Here is a 26,500-nt window from a genome sequence, read left to right as displayed (position 1 = left end):
GTTTTCATTAACTTAGATTATAAAGTGACCATAATACAATTCTATATTTAAGAGATGAGGAATTATCTACATTATTTACATTATTTACATTTAACGGATATTTGTCCTCATCTTGTTTGTTGTTAACACAACGTTTCGGCTGATATACCCTCCAGCCTTCATCAGGTGTCAGATGGAAACTGATGGCAGCTACTTGGCGTAAACTGTTATCTCCCAGCCATAATCTAATTGAAAATTTTTTTATATTCTCTAAAATACTTTTATCTTTGGATGGATATACTGTGCTTATTTTCCTTTTATGCCAACAGTCAAATTTAGCCCGAACACACTGCAACAAAGACGCACCACGTTCACTCCCACTTCAACGCCTCAAATCCAGTCAACCTCTACCTTCTTCTATTACAAAACTTCTCTCAGTACTTTACAGAGAAGACCCCAATTTCGTATAAATATACACTAAAATTCTCAAAATATTTATTCAGTCTGACGAATCGCAACATTACACCACCAGTCACAATTCCTATAGACCTTTCCATTTCCGGAAATATATAAAAATATACATTATACACCAGACTAAGCAGATATACTCCAGCCTATATTTATTAGGAATGCCATCTCTAAACGTAATATTTAATAATACATTAATCCACAAGGATTACAGAGACATCAGTAGACAGATATATACATCGTGGTACTCCGTCGGTTACAACGACGAGGGTTCCAGTCGATCCGATCAACAGAACAGCCTGCTCGTGAAATTAACATGCAAGGGGCTGAGCACTCCACAGACACGTGTACCCTTAACGTAGTTCTCGGAGAGACTCAACGTGACACAGAGTGTGAGAAAGCCGGCCCTTTTGAAATACAGGTACAACAGAAACAGGAAGAAAGTGTGAAAAAAGTTGTGGTGAAAGAGTACAGCAGAGTTCGCCACCACCCCTGCTGGAGCATCGTGGAGCTTTGGGATTTTCGCTCAATAAACACTCACAACACTCTGTCTGGGAATCGAAAGCGCGATCCTACGATCATGACTCCACTTCCCTAACCACTGGGCCATTGCGACTCCAGACGTAGATATAGAAATACATACATATACACATATTTGGTATATACTCATGTATGCAATATATATTTATTAGCTATGAATATATCAAAAAAGCTATGAATATATGCAAACACGCACGCACGCACACATACATACATATGCATCTATATATATGTATATCTATATATCTATATATGCATTATATACTTGTTACAGCATGTTTGTAAAATAGGTTCTGTATTCTAATCTCTCATGATTATTATTTAAATCCATTTAAATACATTTTTAAAATATATCTGTTTGAAATAAAATCACTGATATCAGAGCGGAAGATAAAACATTTACAGAAAAATCTCTGCTCTGAAGCGCATGGTTGTTATGTTGCTTCCATTTGAACGCAACACTTCAAAGAGCAGACGTTGTATCCTATGATCAAAAGAAATATGTTTTATCTAATGTTTTTTTATAAAATTATGTGGATATAATCTTATATTTTAGTTATGCAATATATACTGGTCAAAATTTATTTCTAACACTTTATCTGAACGTAAAAATCTCTGTTAACAGATCGGCAGCTTTGGTTAGACTAAGCTTCGCTGATGGAATCTAACAGAACGAAGTCTCTCTATAGCTTTACAGATCCCATTTTCTTTCTTCAAAACATGTAAATTTGAAGTGTGAATTTCTTGTAATTTTCTCCCTTTTTCTTTGTGCGTTGCTAACAATTACCGCTGGGTATTTGTTGTCTTTCTCGAACTAAGAAGTAAATTTCAAATCAGAAAATATTTGCATACGATATGCAGCTCATGACAACCTATCGCATTCATTCAAACTCATACTGTTGGTCGATTTGAGTTATTACCCCTTAGTTCATTTTGAATGAGAATCGAAAAAGAAATTGTGGGAGACTCTTCATCAAACTAGCGTGTTCCTATGTCATCATTGATTAAACAAACCAATGGCCTAGAGCGCTCTAGCCTTGACCACCCCGTCGTCTTTCATAAAGAACGTGAATCTAAGATAATCTTATCCAATGTGTCCTTCTTTTGGGCACAATAGAGTGTGATTTCAGGGAGAGGGGTTTGACTGCTATTTCTGACAAATTAAGCAACTTAATCCACTGGTCCGTCTGTGTGTGTGAGAAACAGAAAAGACGAGAAGGAGAAAGAAAGAGAGAGTAGTATGATTTTTCTATAGTACCACACAATCGATTGAATTGTTTTTTTTTGTTTTTGATTTTGCTTTCTTTTTGTTGTTCTTTGTTCTGTTTCAACTAGCCGCTTCCTCTATCCATAAGGACGAAACTGCATCAGGCAAAAATGTAAATATGATATGTAATAATTCAGTTCTTTCTTCTCCGACATCAAAAACATGCAACGCCAACCAAATTTATCTTGAATTCCTCGATTCTATTTCTTCCTAAAAATATCCAAGCAAGCAAAAGCACACTGGATGGGGGTGGGGTGGGGGGTTATACAGAACTGCAATGACAGAACCATTATTTCAAGCAACGAAACTTAATAACATCTCATTTAGATTCGTCTATGAATAACCACACCTAAAATATTTGATCAACAACTTCTGGGCTGCAAAAACAGTATCAATAATACATATATATATATATATATATATATATATATATATATATAGAGAGAGAGAGAGAGAGAGAGAGAGTGAGAGAGAGAGAGAGAGAGAGAGAGATTTAGATAGATAGATACATACATACATACATGTATATATAAGCATGTAAGTATATGCATGAGAATACATACATAAAACAAAACATACAAATCTGCACATATACATACATACATACATACATACATACATACATACATACATACATACATACATACACACACATACATACATACATACATACATACATACATACATACATACATATTAGAAAATGTTATGCTATTAGGATTCGCGTTGTTACTGAAATTAACACACAAACACATAAGTTTATGCCAATGTATTCACATAAATACATCCATATACACTATTTCTCAGATAAACATTGAACGCTCACATTCATCTGCTTACAGTAATTTTATTACTTTTTCTCATGGAACACAATTTTATATATTTGAATCCGAAACCTGATCCTCAAACTAGACTCTTTAATGGAAATATTAAACTTACAGCGCAAACTTCAATTATTACAGGAAAACAACTTGAAGTCATCACCTATGACACGCACGCTCACACGCACATACATACACACACATACACACATACGCATACACACACAAATCTGTATGTTTTGTATTCTGTTGTCCAGCCTGTGTACATCAGGCCTTAGGCATGTACCAATTTTCTTCTGGTGGTTAGTCACTCTGTTCAACGGAACAATACTCAACATCCACGTTTGAACTTACCGCTCCTTCTCTCTCTCTCTCTCTCTCTCTCTCTCTCTCTGTCTCTCTCTCTCTCTCTGCTTCACACACACATGCACACACAGTTGTACATGTGTTCGGTGCATACCGATTCATGTAACTATCTGCAGCATAATTCTGCAAAGTGAATAATAACTATTTAGCAGTGGGTTGAGATATTCAAAGGGTGAAGGCACCTGGTTTAGTGGTTACGGTATTCAGCTCCCGATCGTAAGGTCGTAAGTTCAATCCCCGGCGGTGCATTGTGCCTTTGAGCAAGACACTTTATTCCAAGTTGCTCCAGTGCACTCAGCTGGCAAAAATGGGTCCTACCTGTATTTCAAATGGGTCAGCCTTGTCCCATTCTGCGTCAAGCTGAAACTCCCTGAGAACTACTTTAAGGGTACGCGGGTCCGTGGAGTGCTCAGCCACTTGCACGTTAATGTTACGATCAGGCTGTTCCTTTGATTGGACCAAGTGGAACCGTTGCCCTGGTAACAGACGAAGTACCTCTCGTTTACAATATTCAAATTTGCGAATTAAAAAGTTTGAGCAATTTAGGTATTTTTCATGTCATAATTGAAGCAATTTTGAGAACACCATTTAAAGTATAAAGAATCTCTTATGAAGGAAGTGCCTGAACACTACGTCCCTCCTAGAAATAGTGACCAGAGACGATGGATGAGTGGCTGGATAGAGTTGTTCGATGATTGCCAGTCGTTTTGGCATACCTATTTCTTTACTGCCCACAAGGGGTTAAACACAGAGGGGACAAACAAAGACAGACACACGGAATAAGTCGATTATATCGACCCCAGTGCGTAACTGGTACTTATTTAATCGACCCCGAAAGGATGAAAGGCAAAGTCGACCTCGGCGGAATTTGAACTCAGAACGTAACTACAGACGAAATACGGCTACGCATTTCGCCCGGCGTGCTAACGTTTCTGCCAGCTCGCCGTCTTGGCATGCCATAAACCCAATATATTTTGTTGTCATACACTTCCTCTGTCTTATAAATATATTCCCAAGTGACTTTAAAACTTAGCATTGACAAAGCACTCAATACATAACACGAAGTATCGTACTTTTAATCGTCCCTTCTTTCTTTCTCTCATTACGTGTCTCTTTATTCTTTTTTCCTTGTTCCTTTCATTCCGCTTCTTCTTGTTCTTTCATTGTATCCCCCCCCCGCTCCATTTTAATTATTTTTTTCATACGTGTACTACTTTTCTCAACTGTCATATTTATTTCTAAATTTCAGTAACTGAGCAGTTCGATAAACAGAGATCGATAAAATACACATTAGATAGCAGTACGTAGAAAGTTTGATATGGATGAGGACGGTGCTCCAGCATGACTTCAATCCGATGATTAAAATCAGGAAAAGAGATAAAAGATATGTGAAAGGATATAGAGATATAAGGAGTAAAAAAAAATGTTTTTTTTTTCTTTCGATTAAAGCTAAAATAAGGAACTTACCATGGTGTTTCTTCGCAAGCTGTGCTGCTGGAACCGCTGGAGTTACTCTCTTAGTGTTCGGCAATTTTTTTAGTGTTTTGATAGTAACGGTATCTTTTTTTGTTGTAAACCCAGGGTGAACCAAGTTGGCCGGCTTTGGCACTGCACGCTGAGGCTCAACTGATGCAGTAACTTTCGTTTTGTATTCAATTTCGACTTTTTTACCTGATCCAGTTGTCTTTTTAACATCTCCGACAAAGATTTGACCTGTATTTTCAATGGTGTCTTCAAAGAACCCGTTGTTAATTCCCATCGGCTCCTCCTCTGAGTACGACAGACGTTTCTTGTGTCCATCAGTTGATTGTTTAAGATTATCAGATTCTTCATATTTCAAGAAATTATCCTTCTTGCTTGGTTCCGAGAAGCTAGTCGTTGTTGTCTTGATTCCAGTGGTAGTGCTACTTTCAGGCTGTGTTCCAGACTTGGCAGTTGTTTTAAATTTATGCAAGTTATGAAGTTTTTTCAACTTGCCTTTACTCAAAACATCAGACTGACTTTCCCAAATGCCATTGTCTTCCCAGTTATAAAAGTTGTCACTTAGAGAATCCTGTTTTTTCCAGTTTTCATCTTGACCTTTTTCTGGCAAGAAATCAGCAGTCTCCAGATTCATCCACCTATGGCTAGGATGAATTTTTCTGTGATGTGCATTAACCTCACTGGTATGCTCTTTGTATTTTCCATGGTGAACCTACAAAACAGAAAACACAAATTATTAGCTATATTTCGGCTTTCACCGGTGATTCTAATTTCAAATTATAATGGTTTCTTATATTTCGAAAGAACCTTAGATTTTACCGGTGGGTGTGTTACATTATAAGGTACAAAAAGAAAATGACTCTCCCCAGACACAACAGAATATGCTTCAACACACGAACTCATATAAAGAATCTTGCAAACCAAATCCAAAAACGAAATAACCTTAAATTTGTTATGACAGAAAATAGGCGATCGAATAATCTCCGATATATCTGGTATTTATTCGTCTTTTGTTTATTTTATTGCGTGTCGAAATACAAAAAAAAAATTAAGAAGATTCAACCCAGGATGTAGAGTGAGGTGAAATCAAATACTGTAAAACATTCAGTGCGGTGCTCTACTCTTTCTTTCAGTCACTCTCTTTCTTTGTTCTCATATGTAAATAATTACTGCGACTCACAATAATATAAATATTAATGCTTCCCAATGAAACAGGACCATCCACACTCACACTTACGCACACAGGGTTTTAGTGTGATAAGGGCTTAATCGCTTGAAGTGACCTTCATATATGTGTTACTAATATTGGCAACATTTTTTTCAACGGCGAGCTTGCTGAATCGTTAGCAAACAGACCAAAATGCTTAGCGACATTTCGTCCGTCTTTACGATCCGAGTTCAAATCTCGCCGAGGTCGACTTCACCTTTTATCCTTTCGGGTTTATCAATAAAATAAATACCAGTTGAACACTGGGGGTCGATGTAATTTAAGCAACTTACACCCCCACCCCCCGAAATATTGGCGTTTTTGTAGAACTGTAAAAGCAAAGCAGAGTCTGGCAAAATTTGAACTCATGTTGTAGAGAAACGGAACGAATTAATCTGACGCATCGAATCCGAGACTACGGTTATCCGAACTGAATAATCCACGAAAATAAAGAAAGAAAGATGGTGTAAAGTTTTTAAAATCTGACAGAAAATAGTTCTATATTTAGGCGATAAATGAAAGCTGACAAAATTAAACATTAGAGATAAGCAGCCGGACTTCATGTCTTTATTGAAGTATTTCACTGCTAGCGATAAAAGCAATGTAGCCACACATATAATTCGAAAATTCTTGGAAGAATAGAGAATTTGCAGCAGATATTGTGTACGAGAGTACCTGCTCTCGAAAAAATAAGCATTGTTGATGAAAGCAATTTCCTGAAATGTACAAAGAAAAGAACCCAATTTCTTTGTAAATGTTGGTTACGCGTAATAATCAAGATTTTTCTCTTCTCAAATGGCCATCATAGATGTCTGTGACGATTCAGAGAAATAATGAAGGGAGAATACTTGAAACCGTTAAGGAGATTTGGAGATAGCGGCATAACGTTGTCGAAGTATTCGGCCAGTCAAGATATTGGATCAACCATTCCTTGTCATCAAAGTACCATTTATTGTGCGGTATATCACAGTGGAAATTTTACAGTTCCGTTTTCCATTTATAGAACAGTTTATTTAATCCAAACTTGCAATATAACTGACCAATTCTACCCTGTTAATCAATAGTTTTATCAAGATCATAAAACTGAGACGATTTTGACTAGAATCCTATTGGAAATTGATGGCAGATCATTAAAGCCAATATAATTCAAGAAACTTCGAAAGAGAGAAATCTTTTCTAAGGAAATTCAGAAAGGATTGTGCAAATCAGAATCGGTGTTATTGAAGAAACTTGCTGACAGAATAATTAAAAGTTTAAAATAAAACTGTAAGAGAATCCTGTCAGAGCCATGATTATCAAATTCTAGTTGAGGAATAAACAGAAATCTCATTTCTTTAAATATTTGCACGATCAGGGCTTTGATTTTTAGAAATCAAGAAATCAATAAGGCGTGTTTTATATATATATATATATATAATATATATATATATATATATATATTATATATATATATATGTGTGTGTGTGTGTGTGTGTGTGTGGTGTGTGTGTGTGTGTGTGTTGTGTGTGTGTGTCTATGTATGTATGTATGTATGTATGTATGTATGTGTGTGTATGTATGTATATATATATATATATACATAGTATATCATTTAATATATATGAGTTAGTTAATATACATATGTATGTATATATATATGTGTGTGTGTGTGTTGTGTGTGTGTGTGTGTGTGTGTCTATGTATGTATGTATGTATGTATGTATGTATGTGTGTGTATGTATGTATATATATATATATATACATAGTATATCATTTAATATATATGAGTTAGTTAATATACATATGTATGTATATATATATATGTGTGTGTGTGTGTGTGTGTGTGTGTGTGTGTATGTATTATGGCACTTTCTATAATAATTGTGCAGTCCATCTTGAATGCTCCTTTCCTCTCTCCGTTACGACACACCACTAGCAGGCAATGATTGAGAAAATAATTTGAATATTTCACATGCACGTTCTTCAGAAAAATCGATTTATTGAATGCAAACATCTAAATCTTCTCCCAGATCATCTTTCCCCATGCACTGGATTACAACACTGAAGAATCCAACTGCAATTGTCTTGTAATCTTCTGGCGTCAGTGCTTGAACCGAACTTGCAACTAACTCAGTAAATGAAATGCTAAAAAAAAAAACCCTGTCAAGCGATGCCAGTCTACATTTGTGCGGCGCTCGTTATTCTTTACAGATGTCGCATCACAAAGTTTGCGTGCAATGTTGATTAAGAAAAAAAAAGTCTTGCCTAACCAAAGGATGTGTCTCGTCTATAAGAAGCAAAAAAAGCAGTTGTAATTCGGTCATAGGAAAATAGTACGGAAGACAACACTGAGTGAAAGATCAACAGACATCAGTTTTGTGCAGCGTTAAAAGTAACCAAGAACATCGGTGAAATGATAATGGAAGCAAAACACAAACAAAGAGAAACGACGTAAAATAGACGGATAACCGTAAATGTAATACATAAACTTATATCATAAAATTTAATTGCATTTTGCATTAATATAATATATTTATGCATGTATAATGCATACAATGCATTGATATTAGAACGAACGATCAAAGTTGTCGAGTCTCATAATAGATGACGATAAAATTTTCAAAAATATTATTTGGCCAACCAGCATCGATAATTTTTGTTTTATATTATCGATAGCCTGCTGCCTGAATTCTCTGATAGTTCAATAATATTTAAAAAACATTATATATTTATTTATTTTAAACTTTACTGAAATTTTATTTCAAACATACCTTTTTTTTTCTGTGATCGTTTATCATTGTTCTGAGGCGATGTATTTATTCTGCATAATTATTCTTAGTCGACTTTTAATAATCAATACGGGGAAACAAGACTAAAGCAAGTTTAAAATAATGCCATATATATGTTAATACTAAACATCACAAACCGAGCGATCAAAACCTTGTAAAGTGTGCAGATTTAATAGACTTCATAGAAATACAGTTCCTCCTCGCCCACACACTGAGTTTTACTTATTTCAGTATTCAAGTCATTATCACCATACACATGCGATGGCATTGTGCTTATATAAATGCAGTAAGTTGCGTCTTGTTACGGTACAATCCAACCATTGGCTTACAAATTCGCGGAAGCACATTTACAGAGCAAAAAGGCAACCAGCACTAGCATCAACGGTTCAAGAATTTGGATCTGGAGATCTCCTTTCCAGCGACTTCGAGGGCGTCAACGAAGAGCCCTCGACTACAACAAGACGACCAAAGTTTTTTTTTCCAAGGTCTGGGATCTCCCGCCCCTAAACCCTAGACCATCACCTAATCACCCTTACCCGTCTTGTTGCTTAACAACAACAACAACAACAGCACTTGCTTCAAACCAATTCATCTCAAAGCAAAACTATAGCAAAGATTAGAAGCAATACGGTATGTCTGGGTTCATTCGTAAACTGTAATTCGTACTTTGAAATGAGTACATGACAAATACGGAGAGTAGGGCACGGTAAATGCTTTGCCACCACGAACAGAAGCAAACGACAATAAATATAATGGTAAATCAAATAAACGAGCAGAATTTACTGTTGAAGGACTACAAATAAAAGTTTAAAATTTATATGGCTCGAAAGGAATGTATATCCGTCTTATAAAAATATATTTTACAGAACCTATCATAATAAATATTCAAAATATCCGGAGAGAAAATAGCCGTGCGCCAGAAATAACCTTGTATCTCAAGAGGCTTTTAAGAAAATAGATTCTTAGATCTAAAATGATATCAAACAGAAATACAAATTCAAAAAGTAAAGACACATAATGTGTATACAAACAATAAAGGGAAAGAAACAATAAAAAATACAAACAACGAAAATAAATATAAAAATGTTAAAATGAAAAATATGGAGAACATGAATGACAAACAGGAAGTTGGCAGAAGCAAAACAAACAACTGAAAATAAGAAGCATTTAACTCCAGAATCTTTACAAATTATCGACCAAATACTGCTTAAACCAAAGAAAATATGAGCGAAACAGTATATGTGAAAGATGTAAAGGTAGAAAATTATTGATGTTGGAAATTGTGAATAAGCAATAATCTAATTAAAGAATTAAAATCGATACATGTCCCTTAGGACAAAAGAATTACCAACCCGAAGATAGAAGTTAATGATAGAATAACAAAAACATACAAATAAACCAAAATTGGGTTGTCGTAGACACCGAACATATTGACATCAATATCACTTGTGTAAAGTGACACATAACGTTTATAAAATAAATAAGAATGCCTTCAGGGACGGTAAGACGGTAATACCTAGAAAACTCAAGCTGAAGTAGTAAGCAGGTGTCTGGAAACATTAATGATAAAAATCTAAATTTAAAATGTTATGTTAAATAAAATGTTCGGAAGAAAATCTCCTTCATGAATATTATGGAAAACCAGGACAAATCAGAAAAAAAATAGAATATATCTGTGACACGGGATTAAACAACAACCTGCAGAACAGAATTAAAAGACTTCATATATACAGCAGAGAATACTCAAAAAGCAAGATAAAATTATCATAGTATAGGGCATGTCGATTTCAGTAGACAGATCGAATAATGAAAATGGCAGATACTTTTAAATCGCAGACAAGAACCCCTGCTAACCTATTCCAAAAGGCAGCAATATGTCATTGAAAAGAAAGACACCGCTGCAGACAATACACGGATTTATTCGAGTAAGTGAAACGAGACTTGAGTTGCAAAAATGCTTCATGACAACTTTGAAGAGAAGATTTATTAAAAGCATTAATGCCGTCTTAGATAAATATACACTCATAAGAAGATTATTCCAAACACAGACTTTCAAAGACTAGGAATTAACAAGCAAGATAAGAAGTACCACACATTCGCAGACAAGCACGTAAGCACAAATGTATGAAAAGGTTAGGAATGTATATCATAGACACATTAGATTAATATGTAAAGCGCTAAATAAAAACTGTATTAATAAGAATCACTATTTCAGTTTTTCAAGTAAGAAGTTCTAGTTATAAATGTTGTCAACAAGAATAAGAATTAATAACCAAAGTAAATGGAAAGCAGCGATAATGATTGCATTTAGAATACACCACCCAAACGATTAAGAGTATTGTTGCTGTCTCGTCAAAGCCAGGTGAGAATACATATACAAAAGTGACAAAGTTAAGGCTTTCAAAGTGGAAATTATGCTGCATACATCGGACAAGGTGTCGGTGACTGACAAAGCGACCATACTCTGGGATGTGTTGGTCCTGAAAGACAAGGAGATTATATATAATGATCTGGGTAGAGTTATCAAGACCAAGTAGCAAAGACAGACCCACCTGATGTGGTGGCGGCGGTGATGGTGGTGGGTGGGGGTTAGTCTAACCAGACAATAATAAATCTCTTAAGGAAATTAAGACATTACCTAAATTTTAAGACCTGGGAAGAGAGATAGCCAGAATGTGAAGATTGCAAACAGAATTATCCCTTATACTAATAATAATAATAATAATAATAATAATAATAATAGAGTGGAAAACAAGAAAAATAATGACAGGATTTAGATTGTACTACCCAAAATCTGTCATAGAAAGGCTATATATAGAACGTATCGAAGGTGGTAGAGGCCTTATACAGCTGGAAAACTATTACAAAACAACTACAAAGACTGCAAAAATACCTACTTCAGAAAACTAATACAAATACCCACAAAACACGAACAAAAGAAAAAAACTGTTTTCCGTCTTTAAGGAAGTTGACAAATACAAAAAAGAAGTCATAGTACCGAACGACTATGAAGAAAAAGAAGAAACAAGAAAAGCTGTAAAACAAATGAAATCCAAACTAAAAATAGAACAGCAAAGAACCATGATAAAACGATGGCAAGAAAAACCCCTTCACGGCAAATACTGGACTAAACTAAATGCAAAAGAAATAGACAAAGAAAAATCCCAGCAATGGTTGAGAAGCTCAGGACTCAAAGCAGAGACATAGGGATTTTTAATTGCAGCACAAGACCAAAGCCTCCCCACCAGAAATTACCAAAAACATGTAATGAAAAGAAATATAACAAGTAACTGCAGAATATGTGGAGATGGACAAGAAACAATAAATCATATTATCTCTAGCTGCCCAGTCCTGGTTAAGAAGGAATATATTCACAGACACGACAGAGTTGGGACCTATATACACTGGAAGCTATGCCAATACTCAACTGGTACTTATTTTATCGATAATGATATCGATAGATTTGGTAATTTTTATAACAGATTCAAGTTTCCACAATATACAGAAAACGATGCTATTAAGCAAGGGAACATATTATGTAGAGTCAAGGAGTCATCACATTGAGGTAACTCTCCCATATTATTATGTGAATATATAAGGCAGTGAGCTGGCAGAAATGCTAGTGAGTCCAAAAAAATACTTAGTGGTATGTTTTTCGAAACCTTACATTCTGAGTTCAAATCTCGCCCAGGTCAATTTTGCCTTCCGTTATCGATAAAGTACTTGTTGCGGGGTCTGTGTAATCGATTAACTCCAACCGCTAAAACTGCTGACCTTTTGCCAGAATTTGAAATGATAATACGAATGTATGTTATTGTCATGAGACCTCTCCATATCATTACGAAACCAATGAAAGGTCAGACCGTGTCAATGTAGGCAACATCCGTATATCGACCTTTTAAGTCATCAGTTATATTTATAATGCAATTGTCATTTTCAGACCGTAGCTGGTTGCTAACACCTTCCCTTCTTGAAACTTTTAATTAAAATCTAGTGGACTACAGCTAGAACTGGGAACCCGCAATAAATCCTTAAAACAATGTCATGCTATACTAAACAGAAGAATGGCACTTCTGTCATAATTTTTAATTAATTCTCCTCTTAACGGATTCTCCTTTCCTCTTCCTTTTTCCTCTATTACAACCAATATAATATGAAACGGTTACAGCATACACTTAAAATTAAAATACAGCTTTAATTTTCTAACTAATCATATACTAAAGAAAACATCCAGCTGGCATAATTCTTAGTGCGTCGGACAAAATGCCTGGTGGTATTCCGACTCATCATCGACTGGGGGCGATGTAATAGACTCACCCATTCCCCCAAAATTTCTGGCATAGTACTGAAAATAAGGAACTAATTTTGGCAGCAGGCCAGCAGTTTTATCAAGGAAGAGTTTTGACGATTACATTGAAGCAAGTGCTCAACGAGTACTTTATATATCGACCCTGAAAGGTTGAAAAGCAACGCCAACCTCGATGGAATTTCACGTAAGAAAGTAAAACAGCCGGAAGAAATGCTGCGTAGCATTTTCTCCGACGAGTTCATAATTCTGCCAGCTCGCCGCCTTTGTACCATAATTAGAAAGAATATTTAGCAAATAAAGAGAGACCTATTATTTTCCTCAACTGATGTAAGCTCCTAAGTACAACCATTTTATTATTTTTTTTATTTCGTCTAGTTTCAGCTCACGAGCTGTGGCCATGCTGGGGCACAAATTTCTTTTTGGTCTAATTGTTTTGTAGCAAATGTGGAGATGATATTCTGTTGATCCTGGGTTTCTTAAGAGAAAACCTAAACGGTTTCATAAAGTCTAATCCAGAGCTACAAAGGTCGTTTAGCCTGAAGTCAGGTTTGATCGAGTAGACTTATGATCAACGGCAATCTAACCGTAAGCATCTCGTCTTATTCGCCTAGAATTACTATAATCCTACTGCGTTCTCTTTTCAATTCAATAAAGTTTAAATTGAAGTAGATTTGGCAGCGACTTCGAGAATGCAACCACGTTTAGATTCTCGCATTGGTCTCTAGAAGTTGATATCCAAACCGCAAATTAATTGAATTCTTTCTAATTAAACAATAAATTTGTCCCTTATATTGGCGAGCTGTAACTATTAATATTTGTCGACTAAGGCAACGAGCTAGTAGAATCGTGAGCGCGTCGAACAAAATGCATAGAAGCATTTCGTCTGCCTCTACGTCCTCAGTTCAAATTCTGCTGTTGTCGATTTTGCCTTTCGGGGTCGATAAAATAGCATCAGTTGGGCACTGCAGTCCACATATTCACCCATTACCCCAAATCGCTGTTCTTGTGCCAAATTTTGAAACAGATTTTTGTCGATTGTGAATCGGACTGAACCAAAAACAGTGAAATACCTATTTCTTTACTACCCACAAGGGGCTAAACATAGAGGGGACAAACAAGGACAGGACAGGACAAACGGATTAAGTCGATTACATCGACCTCAGTGCGTAACTGGTACTTATTTAATCGACCCCGAAAGGATGAAAGGCAAAGTCGACCTCGGTGGAATTTGAACTCAGAACGTAACGGCAGACGAAATACTGGTAAGCATTTCGCCCGGCGTGCTAACGTTTCTGCCAGCTCCTCGCCGCCTTAAGAACAGTGAAATACCATTGTCACCCACCAATTACAGCAACTGCGAGAGAACACGAAGCTTCTATTTTTCGCCCCGCAATCTGACACATTATTGCCGCAGTCAATTGCTACTTAATTATCCCGATATGATTCAAGATCATAACGTCCCTGTTTATCATCCAGTTAATTATTAGCAGCGGTCATCGAACTGGCTATATTCTTTATGCTAATTTTTTTTTCGTTCTGTGCACCAAATTTCGCAAATTTCAGTTTATGCTGATAATAAAGTTAAGAGAAACATATTTGATGTCCAATTTTATACACAGCCTGTCTGTGGAGAAAATCGTTCAGCTGCAACCATTGTGGGTAATTGCGCAAATTACACAATATCACCAACCAAGTTATGTGAAAAAGTCGTTCAATAATTGAATTTGATTTAAAGCCAAGTCACTAACTTTATCGCATTTATCTTGCTGCTGTGCAAGGCTAAACTTTTAAAACATGTTCATACTGGCATAAATCTTATTGCTATACAGCAGGTCAGTTAATTTGTTTGCAGCATCTTTATACTATAATTTACTGCTGTACAATACTTCAGCTAAGTTCAGATATTACCATTTTTATACAATGAGTCAGAATGGTTATGCGGAGATCACAATGGAATACCAACTCGTGTTTACTGTGTCTAAGTCTACTGTGGCAATTCCATTGTGTCTTTAATCAATATTTCTTATTCTACATATTATAGTTTATCTACCCATTGGTAAAGAGTGGCGGAATTTTATCTGCGGTGGACTGAAATTCTATACAATGGAATATATTACTCTCAACCTCTTAACGCAAAAGAAATCGTCCCAAAACTGGGCGAATGTCGAGAATCTTTAATCTTTTACTAGTTTTAATCATGAAACTCCGGCCATGCTGGAGCACCGCCTTCAAGAATTTTAGTCGAACGAATCGACTCCAGTACTAATTATATTTTTGTAAAGTTTGGTACTTATTCTATCAGTATTTTTGCCAAATCGCTAAGTTGCGGAGACGTAAACACACCAAGACAGGTTTTCAAACGGTGGGGGAGGGGGATCGAAGACACAAAGACGCACACAGATATATATATATATATATATATACGCGACGGGTTTCTTTCAGTTTCCATCTACCAAATCCACTCACAAGGCTTTGGTCAGCCGAGGGTATAGCAGAAGACACTTACACAAGGTGCCATGCAGTGGGAATGAACCCGGAACCATCTGGTTGAGAAGCGAATTTCTTACCACGCAGTCATGCCTGTGCCTTCAAGGATGGGGTGGGATAAAAACCGTAACGTGTATCGTATTCAGTATTGCAGCTTTCAGAATCAACAGAACGTGACCCAACTGGCTCCGGTGTCGCTGTTATAAATTCCAACCCTATCTATTTCTTTACTGCCCACAAGGGGCTTAACACAGAGAGGACAAACAAGGACAGCCAGACGGATTAAGTCGATCACATCGACCCCACTGCGTAACTGGTACTTTGGTTATCGACCCCGAAAGGATGAAAGGCAAAGTCGACCTTGGCGGAATTTGAACTCAGAACGTAACGGCAAACAAAATACCTATTTCCTATTTCTTTACTATCCAAAAGGGGCTAAACACAGAAGGGTCAAACAAGGACAGACAAACGGATTACGTCGATTATATCGACCCCAGTGCGTAACTGGTACTTGTTTAATCGACCCTGGAAGGATGAAAGGCAAAGTTGACCTCGACGAAATTTTGAACTCAGAACGTCACGGCAGACGATATACGGCTACACATTTCGCTTGGCGTGCTAACGTTTCTGCCAGCTCACCGCCAACAGCAACAATTATGCTGTATAACACCGATGTACCTATTCATTTTTGGTAATTTGTTATAAGCGAAGATCTGCTCCCAAGAGGGAAGGCGTGAAAGACATGCAGTGATATCCATGTGGTAGATCCGAGAAATTCTAGCTTCCAGATTTGGAAATGAAAACTAAACCAACCACCAAACTAGGCAGCACTTCATAGTACCAAAAATTTCGTCTTTTCCATCTAGAATAATGGTGCAGTACTGTGACAGACTGGGTTTAAAGAGTCCACAACTGTTCAACATTTTGCCAATCAACCTCAGAGATTTGCGAGGTTTAATTAAGGGGGTCTTTAAAGAGCGTCTGGACAAATTGTTACCTGATACACCTGATGAGCCTATATCGAGGTAGGAAGCACAAAAAGTAACAGCTTCGTCTAATTCGCTACTTTACCAGAAACGGTAGAGAAAAGAAAGCCAATCACACTGAAAAGCAGTGCTCCAACATGGCTTCAGCCTCTGGTTGAAACCAGTAAATGATAAAAGATAAAAAATATTGTATAACTTATTATCTATTCATTTTCAATTTGTTCTGACAGATCCGAACCCGACTATGCTAATCGCTGTGGTTTCTCATTCGAATCTACCAGAGCGAATTCAAAATGAACAGATACGTTAATGTTTGGATTGTCACTGTTCTGCGTGACCCCCACCCACGACTTATTATATTGTATGTTTTGCCGAAATATTTGAAATATTTAATCTTCGAAGGACCAGTCAGTAGAGAGGTCTCGTCTAGAGCTGAAGTGTACCATGATGAACAGTACCGGTGCTGTACAGATGACAACTATTTTCTTTATTACCATATTTAGATAATTCCTATCACCGCTGCCTCGAAGAGATAAGTTCTTTTGAAAGCCAATAAATTTAATCATATTTTGAAAGCTATATCTTCTGAAGAGATGTACTGAAAATATCTGTCGTAGTATCAACAAAGAACTATTGAGTGATTGATGATAACTTATCATATCATAGGTTAGTAGTGTATAAGTTATGCTATCAAATTTAACATCGTCCGATCTTTATGTTACATGCCACTGGTGTATAAGATATCAATTAAGTTAATCTGTAGAAGCTGGCCTTACAGTTGTATAATTAATTATTCAAGTTAAATGTGTCGCAAAGGCAGTATGCGTGGCAGGCTGCTTGTAAATGGTGTAACAACACCTCACAAGCATTTACTGGAAACTTCTAGAAACTTCTATTTCACAGCACAAATAATTTTCAGGTTGGTCATGAATTAGAAAGTTTCAATAAGTCTACACAATTGAAAGATTAATTCTGTAATATTCATAAATAGTTGATTACAAAGTTCTGTACTTTACTTGCCAAGACTGGAGAAAATATACACGTTGGATTCATATCGGCCAACTATAATAACATATCAAGGTTGAGTAGGAGCCGTAAAAACGACTTTTATAAACAGCAAAATAGTGTGTGGAGCTGAACCGCGGGTCTCCACACACTAAATGTCGGTGCAAAAAACATGCTTTTTTATAAACCTTGTACCTGGACGTTCCAGAAGGGGCGAGAATAATAATCTATCACGTGAAGTTTCGCTGTTGATTGCTTCATAACTGGGCCTCTCACATGAACAAACTGTTGCTATGCCGTGATTTAAACTTCGCCAATAGACGACTCGGTTTAGTGTCTTTTACAAAAGTTTATTTTTTCCAATCGATTCAACGAAAAAATATACGGAAGATTGCACAAAGAACCTTCTAGACTAAATGGTGTGGTAGCTTCAAGTTTACAGGTTAAAAACAGATGTTAGCAGATATGGGTGTGTAGTTAAAAAACTCGCTTAACATCATGAACGCCACAACAGGGCTAGGAGTTCAATCTTAGCGCACTGCACCTTGTTCAAGACCATCTACTACAGCCGTGAATTGACTTATGCCTTGTAAGTGAATTTGACAGAAGGAAACTACTCCTTCGAACTCACTATTAACCCTCGAGTATGATAAATTCTTTTCTACTCTAGGCACAAGGCTCGAAATTTTGGGGATGGGGGGGCAGTCGATTAGATCGACCTCAGTACGCAACTGGTACAACCCCGAAAGGAAAAAAGCAAAGTCAACCTCGGCGGGATTTGAACTAAGAACGTCGCGACAAACGGAATACTGCTAAGCATTTCTTCCGGCGTGCTAACCATTTTGCCAACTCGCCGCCTTCTCGCGTATTATACGCGGTATGGAGAGCGTAGAGCTGCCACAACCGTTAGCGCTTCCGGCAGCAAGTTTGACGTCATTTCTTCTGTGTTTTTTTATATTTTGTTTGAATTCAAACGAGGTCGACTTTATCTTTCCTAAGGTGATAAAATAAGTACCAGTCATTTAATGGATAGAGGTAATCAATTAATCCCATCCCCATAATTTTCTACCTTTTTCTAAAAATTATAAATGGCCAACACCCTTGAATGGTGAACGGTATTAATCCTTCCTTCATTCGAAATCATCTCACTTACGCAGCCAATGAAAAGATCATGAACGCCACAACATCCCATTTTACTCTTCCTAAACAATTTTTCTACACATATTTGTCTTTTTTTTTTTTTACTTGTTTCAGCCGTTAGACTGCGGTCATGTTTGAACATCACCTTGGAGAATTTTTAGTCGAATGCATCGACCCCAGGACTTATTTTTTAACGTCTGGTACTTATTCTATCGGAACTTTTTTGCCGAACCGCTAAGTTACGGGGAATAAACAGACCACCACCGGTTGTCAAACGGTGGTGAGAGAGGGAAAACACAGACATAAAGACATACACAGATAAATAAATAAATATATATATATGTATATATATATATATATATATATATATATATATATATATATATATATATATATATATAATATATATATATATACGACGGACTTCTTTCAGTTTCCGTCTATCAAATCCACTCGCTCTGGTAGAAGACATTTTCCCAAGGTGTCACGCAATGGGACCGAACCGGAACCAAGGGATTAGGAAGCAAGCTTCCTATCACACAGCCACGCCAGCACCAATAAATGCAAGACGAGTCGTCCCTACCCTCATAGTTTATTTGAATACAATTCCTGCTTTATATTCTACTTCACTCTTTTCCTATTTCCCACATTGAACACAAGCTTCAGGTTTGCAAATTATAAAACTGTGAATATAATTTTTACCCTATTAATTTTATTCAATTTCCTTTAAAGCAAGAGAGATGAATACAAATTAGCTAATTGCTACTAATTACAAATTAGGCGTGCAAATCATTAGCTCACAGATATGAACTCAAGGCTGTTTTGTGTTTGTTTTCGCTATTTCAGTTTAATTCTATGCATTTGTACGAGTGGGTTAAGCCAAAAAATAATAAATAATAAATAAACAAACGAATTTTAAAATGGAGAAACTAAAATGGATATGAAATAATATAACAATTTTTTCGCGAAAATAATTACATTAGGACGGCATCTTGAGATTTATTTGTAATTGCAGGAAAAAATATATATAACCGCCCAAGTGAGTGTGTTTTGTGTGGGGAGTGCATGTGTGTATATTGCGTGGTGCTATGCGTGTTAAACATTACAACATATGTGGTAAGATGCCATTGGATCAAGATAGACCACGAAACAAATTGAGTTTAGTGTCACACTTGAAGTCAATGCGGAGACATCGCACGAAGAAGATGTGAAAAAAGAATTTAAACTAATTTACGCGTAAATGAGTGGGACACGTAGATATTTGGCTTCAAAGGTTAGACTCTCGCATACATGCACACACGCACACACACACACACAGACCACCATAATTATGGTGATAGGTGTGTGTGTGTGTGTGTATATATATATATGTATATATTATATTGTATATATATATATATATCATATATATATATATATATATATATATCATATATATATTTATATATATATATATCATATATATATTATATATATATATATATCATATATATATTATATATATATATATCATATAGATTATACATATATATTATATATATATAATATATAATATATATATTATATATATTTTATATATATATTAATATATAATATATATTTTATATATATATATATATTTATATATATATATGTTTAACATTGTCCGAAAACTGATCAAAGAGGAAAAGGACCCCATCACCTTTAAACGGAGTCTGGACAAATTTCTTCAACGCATACAGGGCCTGGACCAGTCTTTCTGTCCGGTTTTATTCCCAAACCCGTTACTAGTTTCATATGTGTAATTAATCAAATTAATTATGAATTTCTTGTTGAACACTCTATGTTAACGGTGAAGTCACATATATCTATTGTGTGTGTATGTGTGTGTGTGTTTGTGTGTGTATGTGTGTGTGTGTGTTTGTGTGTGTCTGTGTGTCTGTTTTTGTCCCCTATCATCGCTTGACAACCGATGCTAGTTTGTTTACGTCCCCGTGACATAGCGGATCGGCAAAAATGACCGATAGAATAAGTACTAGGTTTACAAATAATAAGTCCTTGGGGGTCGATTTGCTCGACTAAAGGTGGTGCTCCAGCATGGTCGCAGTCAAATGACTGAAACAAAAGAATAAGAATTAAGAATTTCTATTTTGGAAAGAAACCCTAAAAAATGTACCTTTCTCTGTAACAATTTATATAAGGTACCCTGAAGATACAATACGGTTCTAAACATAGAAACGCTCAAGATTTGCGCCAAATCGGTGTTCCCTCTTTGGTTAGAGCCATGACAACACAAAGACTTTGGCTCTCCATCCTTTACTCCTACAAAAATGACTATTTTTTAAAAAATATTATTATTGAATAGTTTCCTTTCAGTTCATTATTTTATTTTCTAGAGAAACGCTTTCACTTTCTGATGCAGGTCCAACATTTTCGGCTTCCAAGAAAGTAAATATCTTTTTTTTTGTGGGGCAGTAAATACTGAGAGACAAGCAAAGAGGTTTGAGCTTCTTTTTGTCTTTTATTATCTTTTAACGCTTCTCTTAATTATGGTATTACAAATTTGCCGCAGCAGGAGGCATTGTATCTCGTCCATGTTTTATTTTTTGTAATCTCATTTTATATTATCTCTTAAGACTTTTGCAAATTTTTGCGTAACAAATCTCATTTTCATTTCACATTTAAATAAGCTTCGATATCGAATGAAATCGAAGACATGAAGCCACAAAAATAGATATGACTGAGACGATACGAGCAAAGGACGAGGGCAGAATACAGACTTGAAATGACGAGGACATTCAAGATGAAACCGACGGATAAGAAGAGACGGCCTGACGAAGCACGAACGAGAAGGATGACTGCGGTGTCGAAATGGCCGTCAAGAGATATGAAGGAAGGACATAGACGTTGTATAGTAGGTTAATTATAAGTGACAACAAACAGAGAGAAAGAAAGAGAGAGAGAGAGAGAGGAGAGAGAGAGAGAGAGAGAGAAGAGAGAGAGAGAGAGAGAGAGAGAGATGCGAGCAAATAGAAAGAATATAGAACAGCAAACATTGAGATAGGAATTGAATGCTACGAGAAATCCTGAACAGAAAAGATTTGCTTGATTTGAGAAATATTTTAAGACAACATTGGAGACAAGTTGACGCTCCTGTGACATGACTTGCAGTCAAACGAGAGAATATTGGATGAAAAAGATTAACCCTGTCCTAACGCTTTAAGGTCCAGAAGTGAGACTCTAAACTGCGATGGGTTTATTTCTCTTTTGCAATTTTATTTTGAGGAATTCAAATTACTGTTTGGTACGAATCATGTCGACGTTTGTAATTTCAGAAAATAAAAGACTCCAATTATAATTTCACGGTTTCTTTTACTTCGTTTGGTGCAAATATTACTGCTCATCAAAGAAAGGGACCTTATTTTTTAAGAATTCAAGGAAAGACACACCATTCTACTTCTGTTCTGCACCCAGAAAATATCACCAAATTTCTGATCAACTACTTAACAGAAACACCTCAAAATGCAAGACGTTTGTCTAATGAGAAGAACTTGATAAAAGAAATAATATAAAAAAATATGTTTAGAAGAGTTGCAATAAAGGGTGCCAAAGATAAATTCCTCTATAGATTTGTCGGGTAAGCAGACACTATATTTTTGTGGGGTATCTCGTCAATGCAGGTCTACTCTTTTTGATCTGAATCAAACGTTCATTGTAAAATTGTCCTTATTAGCAGTCTGGTGTATGTTCTCTATACGACAGACTGCTAGTCTAGTATTCTTAATCTACCCGGTATCTTTCTCTTTGTCTTCATATACATTGTTCGAAACATACTCCAATCCTTGATTTGTTATTTCAAAGACTGTGAACTACGGATACTTCAAGGCAGAATTGGTATATTATCGACAGGTATACGACAAGCAACTTCAGACCGAAATTTGATTTGTCTCCAGTTTTGAAGCTCACCCGTATTCTTTCATATGACATATTCCTATCGTTCCAAATATCATCAACCGTTTCCTTTAGCTGGGTTTTTTATGATAGCATAATAGAAACACCCTAAAATGTCTTCTTCCCTTTCCGTTTTGTTTTCATTTTTTTTACTTGGGATCCTCCCGCCCCATCGTTCCTTCATCAAGTATGATGAAGAAACATTTCTGATATTTGCCATGAGATTTTGGTCATCGGTTCCTGGCAACCAGGACGAAGCGATTTCTTCCACTCAGAACTGAGACGAGTGCTACTCTAGAATCCAACAGGCCCTGTGACTTGCTTTTACTATTGCTGTCTCGCTATTGTATTCTCTTTATCTTCCTCTTTGGTCGTCTTGCAGAAAACCTTCAAGAAGCTCCAACTCCCATTATTATGTTACAGAAGAGGTTTCTGTCCAGCCCCACTACACTTATTACCTTTCTATCTGAAACCGCAATGGAGATCCTCTCCTGAGTTGCTTTGTGTTCTGGTGTCATCAGAACCTTTATTCACATGCAAACCTCACTCAGTTACAAGAAGTCTAATGCTACCTCGAAGCTCATTCCTTGCACAAACAGCACCACAAAGTCGAGCTAATGGTCAACATTTCCCCCATGTGTTAAGACACAAAACTATAGGCTCATGTGTCGTGCAACAGTTCAGCCTGCTTTCTTGCTCTATTCTTATTTCGGAACTTTGGACACACATCAGTTTGCTCTAATGTGTATTCTATCAATGACATTAAACCAGATATCGTCTATGGTTACCTTAATTCCCGTTAAAAACGCAGGAAAACACACCAGGCTTTGCAAAGTAGAAGTCGGTCTTTATGGTTCACCTTTTCGCACATTCGTCAGGTAAGTAGGTACAAGCTTTTGCACCGGAGCACTACCACGAATATTCATTTTGAATGGATTCCTACCGTGTGTGAAACCTCCTTTTGACTTGCACAGAAATATAACTTCCTACTTCTGTCATTAATATCGTACAAGTTATCGTACGTGAAAATGTGTGTTACGAGTGTTATGTCATAAAAAAAACACAATTTTGTGTAGCTTTTATAAAATAGGAAATTTTCGGGTATTAAAAAATTATTGCATTATTTTGTGAGTAAATTTGTATATTCAATATTATTCACTTTGTTATTAGCATGTCTTTCTTCTCCAGATGCTATATTAAAAAAAGTAGACTAAAGAAAAAATCTCAGGAAAAAATGTCTAAAAGCGAAACTTTCCGTCTGCTCATAGAACAGAATCGATACGTTCAGAAGTCTGCTGATTCCGAAATAACACCAAGCCGCGCGAACATATATATATATATATATATATATATACCGGAGTAAACACATAAATGTGAAACAAGGTGGAAAAAAGAGTACTCAAATACCAGTGGTAGAGTAATATGCTTTATTTAAAGCAGCAGAAAATTCAACAAAACCTGTTACTCTGAGTTTCCCGTTGCCGTTCGTCGGACAGTTCTATATACATATATATATATATATATATAGAATATAATATAATATATATAATATAATATAACATAAGGGTAAATAATTATTAATTTAAAAAAAAACAGCAATTATTTCGGGTAGATTTCGGTATGTAAATATAACCATTATCGGTAGAAACTTTTTAAACAAGAGTTGTATACATATATATATATATATATATATACATATATATATAATATATATATATATATATATATATATATATATATATGGTGTGTGTGTGTGTGTGTGTGTGTGTGTGCCGGGACATGGAAATTACTGGGTTGGTGTCCAGGCACGCGGTTGGCCCTTTGGGCGTGGGAGGCCCCTCTGTTGTTGTTAGAATATCTCTCTAGGAGAGGAAAACTCTGAGTGAAAACCTGCGAAACAGTCAATATTCGATGATGTGGACAGGTTCTTCTTTTCGAGTTTATGTTGTCGGTGTTCAGAGAGTGGGACTGGATTTGTGCAAATCCTTTGCCCCACTATCAACAAAATATGCACAGGTATTGCATGAAAAAGTAAGACTTATCGCAAAAATGGCTGGTCGTAGCGTTCGCATGTTTCGGACTTTCGATCAGGTGATGTCAATACTATATCACGAGTTTGCAGCCATCAGCCATCATATATATATATACTATTGAACCTTGGGAGGGGCATTATGCCGGTAATAATAAACACACGCACTGGTTCGGTCTTTTATTGATATTGTTAGGTTATGTTACTTTGCTAACAAATTTATCGATCAGCCGTTTTTCACTAGTTTTTCAATGTTCAATAGTATTTCTTTCAACACAGGAAGTCACATCAAGAATCTTGCAAACCAAATACAAAAATGAACTATATATATATATATATATATATATATATATATATAATTAAGACTCAGTTGAATTAGGTACTTGAGTTGAAACACCAAGTCAGTGCGGTATTATCTGGACACCTCGAAATAAGGTGAATAAAATCAAAATAAGCAACAGGATATCAAGTAGTAATGCAGTACGAATGTTTCAGGCGGGTCCATTTAATTGAACAATGCAATCGATGAATTAAATTAATTGCAGTGCTGTCTTCAGCTGCATAATTAAATAAATGAAATTTTAACAAGTAGGACACATTAATATAATTTTTCTTAAGTATATTAACAGAGCAAGAAGATGGAAGAAATTCATGTTGTCGCTATTGTAGCAGAGTGGCTAAGAATAGATTTCAATTTCTTAGAATCGCATGGAATATAATGGAGACATAGGGTTGTAATTCATTTCTAATTTATTTCTCTCTTTATCATCTATTAAACCTGAGACTAGAAGACTGTGTCTATTTTGAATAAAGAACAAGAGTGAGTTGACAGCTCATGGCTAGATGTGGTCATAAATATTATCATAGGCATCCCTTTTCTCAAAGAGAAAGGAAATAAAACATTAGGAAGAGTCAATTTCATAGAAATAACTGTCTGTAATAATGAGGGGTGGCAAGGGAAGATTTTAAATCATGATGTTAATTACCAGTTAAAGGGGCAAGACACTAAGAACCTTAAAGGGGCACAATGGGGGGAAAGTTTATAAACAGCATTGTTATGTTGTATGAAATAATATTTAAGAATACCAAAATGATATCATAACCAAAATAGCTAAAAGGTGTGTATATAACAATTATAAACATTAAAATACTAAAACGGAAGATTATGTAGAATCAATCTAATAGCAATTCTTGTAATTAATTAATTAATTATTAGGTGGTTTCTATAAAGACTGTTCCAGACACTTCCATATGGAATATCTGGAAAGACATACAGACTATCTATTAATTTTAAGCCATGAATCAAAAGCGGGAAAATGAGATAATGGTAATATATAGACATATTTAAACAATATGCGGCATGCTAACGATTCGGGGTCGAAAAATAAGTACCAGTTGAACATTGGTGTCGATGTAATCGACTCATACACACCTTCCACAAGCTGTTCTTGTAGCAAAAATTATTATTATTATTATTATCATTATCATTATTATCATTATTATTATTATTATTATTATTATTTTCTTCTTTCAAATTTGCTTCCATTTTTTGCCGAGTGTCTTCCCGACTCCTTGGGCAGAGAAACTCATAGTATACATTGGTAGGCCATTAAACTAAACTCACTAGTTCGTTCATTTAAAAAAAAATATTATTATTATTATTATTATTATTATTATTATTATTATTATTATTATTATTATTTATTATTTATTATT

At 35.7% G+C, this 26,500-nt stretch overlaps 1 protein-coding gene across 2 annotated transcripts in view; it reads right to left on the bottom strand.

The window, feature by feature from the left end:
- The window catches only part of LOC115209404 (follistatin-related protein 5-like), a 409,770-nt gene that overhangs the window by 175,707 nt on the left and 207,563 nt on the right, over positions 1-26,500 (bottom strand). For both annotated transcript variants that reach the window (XM_029777801.2, XM_036500843.1), the window contains one exon: positions 4,909-5,635. In XM_029777801.2, coding sequence (XP_029633661.1) covers positions 4,909-5,635 — 727 coding nt within the window. The remainder of the gene's footprint in view (positions 1-4,908; positions 5,636-26,500) is intronic.

The sequence above is a fragment of the Octopus sinensis genome, linkage group LG3 (assembly GCF_006345805.1).
Source record: "Octopus sinensis linkage group LG3, ASM634580v1, whole genome shotgun sequence".
Lineage (NCBI taxonomy): Eukaryota > Metazoa > Mollusca > Cephalopoda > Octopoda > Octopodidae > Octopus > Octopus sinensis.
This window is presented reverse-complemented; position numbering and strand designations above follow the sequence as displayed.